The sequence below is a fragment of the Stegostoma tigrinum genome, chromosome 14 (assembly GCF_030684315.1).
Source record: "Stegostoma tigrinum isolate sSteTig4 chromosome 14, sSteTig4.hap1, whole genome shotgun sequence".
Classification (NCBI taxonomy): Eukaryota; Metazoa; Chordata; class Chondrichthyes; order Orectolobiformes; family Stegostomatidae; genus Stegostoma; species Stegostoma tigrinum.
The window spans coordinates 1,756,749-1,765,492 of NC_081367.1; the positions used below are offsets into that span (position 1 = coordinate 1,756,749).

General features: G+C 43.4%; 1 protein-coding gene across 1 annotated transcript in view; it reads right to left on the reverse strand.

The window, feature by feature from the left end:
- Positions 1–7,611, reverse strand: part of ky (kyphoscoliosis peptidase) — a 62,356-nt gene extending 54,745 nt beyond the window's left edge. Inside the window, exons 1-3 of the mRNA XM_059650930.1 lie at positions 7,442–7,611; positions 3,759–3,826; positions 1,934–2,062 (exon numbers count right to left, since the gene is read on the reverse strand). Of these exons, the coding sequence (XP_059506913.1) occupies positions 1,934–2,062; positions 3,759–3,826; positions 7,442–7,611 (367 nt within the window). The remainder of the gene's footprint in view (positions 1–1,933; positions 2,063–3,758; positions 3,827–7,441) is intronic.
- Between the last annotated feature and the right edge of the window lie 1,133 nt (positions 7,612–8,744).

The following is an 8,744-nucleotide window of genomic DNA, read 5'->3' on the forward strand; positions in this document are numbered from 1 at the left end:
AGAATTATCGAATGTCATCCAATAAGAACTCTAGTTAATATCAAGCAACCTTCCCTTCCTGGTTCCTACAATGTGATCACTTGTAAGATAAATTCTCATCATGATGTCAGGTTCTTCTGGTAGATTTTCTGTTTCCTTCTTCTTTCTGCTAGGCTTCATGTGGAAGGGAAAAGCCACTAGATGGTCGAAAGAGAAGACACTGTTGCCTGAAAGACCCTGCAGTATATTACATGCTAGCAATCAGGGACAGGTTATATTGGTGTGATGAACATTGTCCCAGAGATTGTGCAGGAGCATGACAATTAAGTGCTACTCCTTCAAGATCTAAAACTGTTCTCCTCCCCAAGTCCGTGTGACATCATCATATTAGACGATGCCTCACCCATTGCTCCACATTAAGCTTTTTAGAGGCTTACATTGGTAGCATCATCTGTGCACATTGTTGTAGAATTTCTTTAAGTCTGTACATGAGCATATGTCTGTATTGGAATAGTATAGGTTAGATGGGCTTCAGTTTGGTTTCACAGGTCAGTGCAACATTGAGGGTTGAAGGGCCTGAAATGGGCTGTGGCGTTCTATGCTGTATGTTCTATGAGCAGACAGGACATTGTGTCATTTGTCACAGGGTTCATGGCTGGAATGTGTTAGCAGACCAATTAAAAGATATTGACATTCAAGTTCTCCAGCACTGTACATATAATACTGTCACCCTCAATGAAAACTCACAATATAGTTAACCAGTGTCTGTCTGAATAATCAGGGAATGGAAGGCGAGATGGAAACATAATAGGTGAGATTACAATGGGATATAGATGGACTGTTCAGATGGGCTGATCAGTGGCAAATAGAATTCAAACTGGTTAAATGTGAGCTAATGAACTTGGGCAGGAGAAACAAGGCAAAGGAATACATGATAAATAGTAGGAACGTGAGAAGAACTCAGGATCAGAGGGATCTTGGTATGCATGTATACCATTTCGACCACATTTCAGCATCTCAGCTGTACTTTGGCACAATACTGTGAAGGGAAGGGCTCCCTCTTCTAACTGACACTTTATTAAAAATGAAAGAATATGCTGGTGAACTATTCTCAATGCAAGTACCTTCCTAATCAGGTAAAGTCAATGAAACTATTTGAATAGTTTTCTTTGTTGTAAATACCAACCCAATCCTTCCTTCACCAGTTGCTCTGGGGAACAATACAAAGACTCAAGATCAATATGGGTTGGGAAGGTTTCTCTGTCTCCTTCATTCTTACTGGGTCACACAACAACGCACCCTGTTATTACTCCAAAGTTTGTGTTTCCCTACTGAGTCCTCAACCATATTGTCTCTGCTTTGCCCCTCATGAAATTAATAGGTCTGAGATGCAATACTATTTGGTGCTGTTCACTATTGTACTTTTGTCAGGCTGTTTCTGAAAATGCCTTTCAAGATGCTTCTTGGCTCACAGCATGGTATTGTCATTTTGTCCATTGGTCTTTATGCCTTGGATGTCAAAATTGGACACATCATCATGGTTTGACCCGACCATACACAATCCTAGTTTGGCTTTCACCATCTAGCACTAGTCAAGAATTACAGTTCCACCTTCTTTATGGATTGTAGCATCTAGTCATATTGTGATTCTTTGCACAGTGAGTGATGAAATTGTGGAGGTCATTGCCACATCAATACACTGAAGGAAAAGCTCCATACAGACACAAGAAAGAAGTCAATGGAGGGACATGGTTGCTGAGTCAGAGGATGTCTTGGGAGGAGGTTCAAATGAAACATGAGTACCTTCAGAGAGGAGGTGGCTCCAAGCAGCTGACTGTGTGCAATAGATTTTACATTAGTACTGAGACTACTGATATTTCTAGATTGCTTTCAAAATATTTCTAAATGGTTTTTATGCCACTGAACCAGAAATTGATCCTCTGTGTAGGCCTACAGTCAATTGATAATGGTATGTGGATTGGCAAAGCAGCTCCAGTTATGTAACTGCTAGATGTTTGTACGCATTTATCCAGATCAGGATACTCTTTGTCCAGACTGCTGGCTTGTGAGCCATCTGCAGGAACTATCCAGAAGGAGAAGATACTTTATTTTACACTGAAAGCACTTCTCATCCAGGCATACATCCTTCTCCCTCAAGAGTTACCTCAAGGTCACCATAGGCCTTTTGGATTCCTGGTGAAATAACATAATTTCTTCATGGTTTATCTTTTCATAGGGAGCTCTGGCCTAAATTCAGCCAGAAAACAATGCTGCTAGGCAAATAAGAGCAGTTAGAATCATAGAGTTCCTATAGGGTAGAAAGAGGCCATTCAATTAATCAAATCTACACTGACCCTCCAAGGAGCACTCACCCAGAACCAGCCCCCCAACCGTATCCCTGTAACTCTATATTTCCCATGGTCAATTCACGTAAACTGTACATCTTTGGACGTGAGAAGAAACCAGAATATCCTGCAGACACCCATATAGACACAGGATGAACATAAAAATTCTACCCAGAGTGTCATCCAAGGCCAGAGTCGAGCCTGGGTCCCTGGTGCTGGGAGGCAGCAGTGCTAAACACTGAGCCATCAACCCGTTCATTTGGAGTCTTGAGAATATGGGGGGATCTGGCGTGGGGAAGAGGAGGGGACTGGGGGGGGGGGAAGATCTGAAAGGCCATGTTAGACTCAGGTCCATGTGTGCACAAAAGTCACTGATTCCATCCTCTGGATCAACATCTTCATTCCTGTATTTGCTCTATTTTGAGAGAGAAACCCTGATCTGTTAGGAGAGGAATGTTCAGTATGTGGACAATTCTGGTTTTTAGTCAGCTGGATTTTGGATATTAGATCGTTCATTAGTGTGAACATACTGATTTAATTATTCACTGTTCTTTGAATAATTGTTCAACAAACAACACAGGAGTTGGGATGTCATGTTGTGGCTGTACAGGACATGGTTAGGCCATGATTGAAATACTGCATCTGATTCTGGTTTCCCTGCCATTGGAAGGATGTTGTGAAACTTGGAAGTGTTCAGAAATGATTTATAAGGATGTTGCCAGGGTTGTAGGGTTTAAGCTATAGAGAAAGGTTGATTGGGTGGGGCTATTTTCCTTGGAGCATCGGAGGTTGAGGGGTGACCTTATAGAAATTTATAAAATCATGAGGGGCAAACAGATGATGCCTTTTCCCCAATAGGTTTAAGATGAGAGGGGAAAGATTTAAAAGGGATTCAAGGGGAAATTTTTTCATGCAGAGAATGGTGTGTATATGGAATGAACAGACAGAAGTAGTGGTGGAGTCTGATACAATTAAAACATTTAAAAGGATGGGTATATGAATAAGAAGGGCTTAGAGGGATATGGACCAAATGTTAGCAAAATGGGACTAGACTTATTTAGGATTTCGGGTTGGCATAAATGAGTTGACTGAAAGGTCTGTCTCTGTGCTGTATATTTCAATGAATCTTAAAAAAGGAATATGAACTGCTCCAAACAGAATAAAACAAATGAATCCCATTATTACAATGAAAAGTTGAGCAGGCACATGTGAAGGAAGGATACACCAGCAAAAACTTCATAATACTGACCTTCAATTTCTTTTAGCTTATATTGTTGACCGTCGGTAGCACCTGCAAAATCAAAACAGTGTTTTTTGCAGTTCTAGACCATCTTATAATATTGCATAGAGCAGCAAAGTTGGAAGCAGTGAAACTAAGCTCTGCAGTCCTGCCACATCCAGTCATGAATGGTAGCGGACAATTAAGCAACTCACGAGTCAGTTCACAAATATCTCCATTGTCAATGATGGACGAGCTCAACATATCAGTGTAAAAGACAAGGCTGAAATATTCACAACAATATTTAACCAAATTGCCGAGATCCATCTCAGCCTCTCCCAGTTGTCCCCAGCATCATGTTAATTTGATTCACTCCACTTGGTATCAAGAAACAGTTGGAGGCAATTCATCCTCCAAAGTCATGGGTCCTGACAACATTTCAGCAATGGTACTGAAGACGGGTGCTCCAGAAAGTGCCACTCCCTTAACCAAGCCGTCCCAGTAGAGTAGCAACACCAACACCTACTCAACAATAAAGAAAATTGCTCAGGTATGCCTGCACACAAAGATGGAGACCAAAACATCCCTACCAATTACTACCCCTTCAGTCTACTCTCAATCATCAGTAACATTATGGAAGTGGCCATCAACAGTGCTATCAAGCAGCACCTGCTCAGCAATAACTTGATCAGAGACACCAGAGCTTCATAGCTCCTGACCTCATTACAGCCTCGGCTCAAACATGGACAAAAGACCTACATATCGGAAGTGATGTGAGAGTGACAACCTTTGATATCAAGGCCGCATTTGACCGAGTGTGGTTTCAAGGAGCCGAAGTGAAACTGGAATCAATGGGTCTGGCAGGATCTGCGAAGATAAAATCAGAGTTGATGTTTCGGGTCCGGTGACCCTTCCTCAGAACTGATGGTGGCTGGGAAAACATCAGTTCATATGCAGAAAGTAGGGTGGGGTAGGGTAGGGAGTAAACGATAGGATAGAGCCTAAAGAGAAAGAAGAACAGTTGGACAAAAGGTTTGATAAAGATCAGACAGGGAGGGCGAATAATTGTTAGTGGGAACTGTTAGCGGCTAAGGACAGGTAGTGTGTAATGGCAGGCTATGTGATAACAAGGCCTGGTGTGTGGGGTAAGGGGCTGGGACATGGAAGAGTTTAGGTCCTAAAATGTTTTAACTTGATATTGAGTCCGGAGGGCGGCATGGTCTTCAAGTGGAAAATGAGGTGTTGTCCTTCCAGCTCACATTGAGCTTCGCTAGAACAGTGCAGCAAGCCAGAGGGAGAGATGTTGACCAGGGAATGGGGTGGGGAACATCTATTCCCCACCACGAGGTTCTTCAGGGTCTCCACTTCTTCCTGGGGTAATGTCCTGAACCATCCCCACCAACCCTCCCCTGCTTGGCTGAGCTTGTCTTCACCCTCAACAACTTCTCTTTTAACTCCTCACATTTTTTCAGGTGAGAGGGATGGCCACAGGTACCTGCATGAGTTCTAGCTATGCCTGTCTCTTCATGGGGTACATGGTACATTCTTTTTTCCAGTCCTATTCAGGCCCCCACCTATAGATCTTTCTCCAATGCATCGATGATGTCATCAGTGCTGCCTCCCTCTCATCCAGAATTGGAAAAGTTCATTGATTTTGCCTCCAATTTCCACCCTGTCCTCACTTTGACCTGGTCTATCTCTGACTCCTCCCTTCTCTTCCTTGACATTTCTGTTTCCATTTCTGGGGATAGACTGGCCACTAATATTATTATAAACCCACTGATTCCCACTGCTACCTTGACTCACACCCCAATTCCTGTAAAATCTCTATCCCATTCTCTCACACAGCGGAGATGGAGGAACTATGTTCACCTGAGGCTAACTTTGACAAGGGAGCTTCCAAAATGTCCACTTTCTATCTCAGCTGAGGATTCCCTAGCATTGTTGTTGCCGGGGGCCCCCAACAGTGTTTGACCCATCTCCCGCACTTCTGCCCTCACCCCCTCTCTTCCCTCCCACAACAGGGATAGGGTTCCTTTGTTTTTACCTACTATCCCACCAGCATCCACATCCAGAAGATCATCAGACACCATTTCTGCCATCTCAAGGTAGATGCCACCACCAAACACATATTCCCCTCGCCTCCCTTGACCGCCTTTCGCAGGGACACACTTCTTTGCCCCCAACACACCGCCACACCACCATAGCACATTCCCCTGTAACTGGCGAAGGTGCAACACCTGCGCATTTACCTCCTCCCTCCTTAGTATCCAAGGGCCCAATCATACCTTCCCAGTGAAGCAACATTTCACCTGCACATCCCAGAATCTAGTCTACTGCATTCGCTACTCGCAATGTGGTGTCCTCTACATTGGCAAAACAAAGCGTAGACTGGGTGACCATTTCACAGAACATCTACGTTCTGCTCACAAAAAAGACCCTGAACTACCCGTTGCCTGCCACTTTAATGCACCACCCAGTTCCCTGGCCAAGATCTCTGTCTCTGGCTTGCTGCAGTATTCTAGTAAAGCTCAATGCCAACTGGAAGAACAACACCTCATTTTCTGCTTTGGGACCCAACAGCTCTCCAGGCTCAATATCAAGTTCAATAATTTTAGGGCCTAAACTCTTCCATGTCCCCTATACCACACACCAGGCCTTGTTATCTCATAGCCTGCCTTTACACACTGCCTGTTGTTAGCCACTAACAGTACCCAGTAACAACTATTCATCCGCCCAGTCTGAAGATGATTGTGCTTGTAGGAAGTCAGACACATTATCTCCTGGACACCTCTGCAGGAGTTCCTCAGTAGTGGAGCAAGACTTGGACATTATCCAGGTATGGGCTAAAAAGTAGTGAGTAATAATTCTACCACACAAATACTAAGAAATGACTATTTAACCACTGCCCCTTGACGTCTCCAATATGGCAGCAGAGTAACAGTCCCAAGCTGGAACTCGTCCTCTGTCCATTTCTTTTCTCTTTATTTCCCTCTTTTCACATTTTGCTTTCTCTTTTTACCTCCGGTACTTGAGTGGCATTGGCGATGTCTGGTGTGAAAGATAATGCAGACTCCTGGCCTCAAGGTGAAGCCTCTCACAATCTGGGTTGGAAGGACTGTTATTCTGAACTTTTATTTCTTGATTTTTTTGAATCTATTGCTGGATTTTTTTTTATTTCTTTATTTTTCTTTATTTTCCCTCTCAGAATTTGTACTTAAGAATCTGTAGCTAGGTACCTTGGTACCTAAGAAAGCTCTGTAAATGGCGACTTGTCAACTTTCACTGTACTCATGTGAGTGCATGTGATGTTCCATTCTGTTCTGTTCCATTCCATTCCATTCAAAGGCATTGCGATGCCTGAATTCTCCAATAATCCTGTTGATTGCCATTGGACAGAAACTGAATAGGTTTCCTCTTACAAATACCATGTCAGCTTGGAATCCTACAGTGAGTACCTCACCTTCCGACTCCCCAAAGTCTGTCCACCATCTACAAGGCAAAGGTCAGGAGTGTGAAATAATATTCTCTGATTTACCTGGATGAGTGCAGCTCCAACAACACTCAAGAAGCTTGACAACATTCAGAACAAAGCAGCCTGATTGATTAGCATCACATTCACTCCCTTCACCAGTGACACTCAACAGCAGCAGTGTACTATCTACAAGATGCATTGTTGATATTCACCAAATCCATGACAACTATTACTAAGGCGGCCAAGGGCAGCAGATACATAGGAACTCACCATCAACATCCCTCCAAGTTACTCACCATCCTGACTTCAAACTATACTGCCATTCCTTCAGTGTTGCTGGATTAAAATCCTGGAACTCCCTCCCTAATGATGTCAGAAGCGGAATGGCCTTGCTGGAAACCAAATTGGGTGTCACTGACCAACTTGTTGCTGAGCAAGTGTTGCTTGATACCACTGCTGATGACACCTTCCATTTCGTTTTCTTCAATGGGATTGCCTCTTATTCTTCTAAGCTCTAGAGAACACAAGCCCAGAAACCCCAGTCTCTTCTCATATCGTATTCCCATCAAGTCAGGAATCAGTCTTGTGAACATCCTCGGCACCTAATCAATGACTTTTCAAATAATCACAGAATTGTCACTGCACAGAATGAGGCTATTCAGCCAATTATATCCTTCTTCAGTTAAGACAATCAAAATGGTACAAAATACCTATGTGACCTCACCAAGGCTCTGTACAATCATGGAAAACTATATTGTTTTAAACTCCTAGGTGTAGTTTGAGCTATAATCTCTTCCAAGTCCAACATTTCATCTGCTTCCTAATTGTTTGCTGAACTTGCATGTTGGCTTCCATGAGCAAGGACACCCTCTGAAAATCAATACTTTCAAATCTCTCACCATTTAAGAAAATCTCTGCACCTTCTACCAATGTGGAGAACTCACACTTATCCACATAATATACTAAGCAGAAAACCCAAAAACTTGGGATGCTGGAAATCAAAATCAGAAACTTCTCAGCAGATGTGGCAGCATCTGTGGAGATATAGCAAAGTCAATGTTTCACATCTGGTGACCCTTCTTCAGAAAGGGTGTATAGATACTTCTGAAGTTTCTTAGATTCTTAAGCTGACTGTCTTCCAATGTAAGATAACAAAGTGTGAAGCTGGATGAATACAGCAGGCCAAGCAGCATCTCAGGAGCACAAAAGCTGACATTTCGGGCCTAGACCCTTCATCAGAGAGGAGGATGGGGAGAGGGTTCTGGAATAAATAGGGAGAGAGGGGAAGGCAGACCGAAGATGGAGCCCTGAGGTTGGTCCGGAGGGAGGAGGGTAACTTTTTCATGTTAGGCATCTCTGGAAGAAGCTTCGCAGTGAGGTCCACCTCCCCCTCTCTCCTTATTTATTCCAGAACCCTCTCCCCATCCCCCTCTCTGATGAAGGGTCTAGGCCCGAAACGTCAGCTTTTGTGCTCCTGAGATGCTGCTTGGCCTGCTGTGTTCATCCAGCTTCACACTTTGTTATCTTGTCTTATTATGTAGTTCTGATGAAGGGTCACTCAATTGCAACTTTAACTCAGCTTTGTCTCCACAGGCACTGCCAGGCCTGATGAGTTTCTCTAGCAATTTCGGTTTTTGCTTCATATTCCCCCTTGTGTTTTGTAATCAGCAAGTTGGAAAAGACTCTATTTGTTCCCCACATCCAAATTATTGATATAGATTGTGAA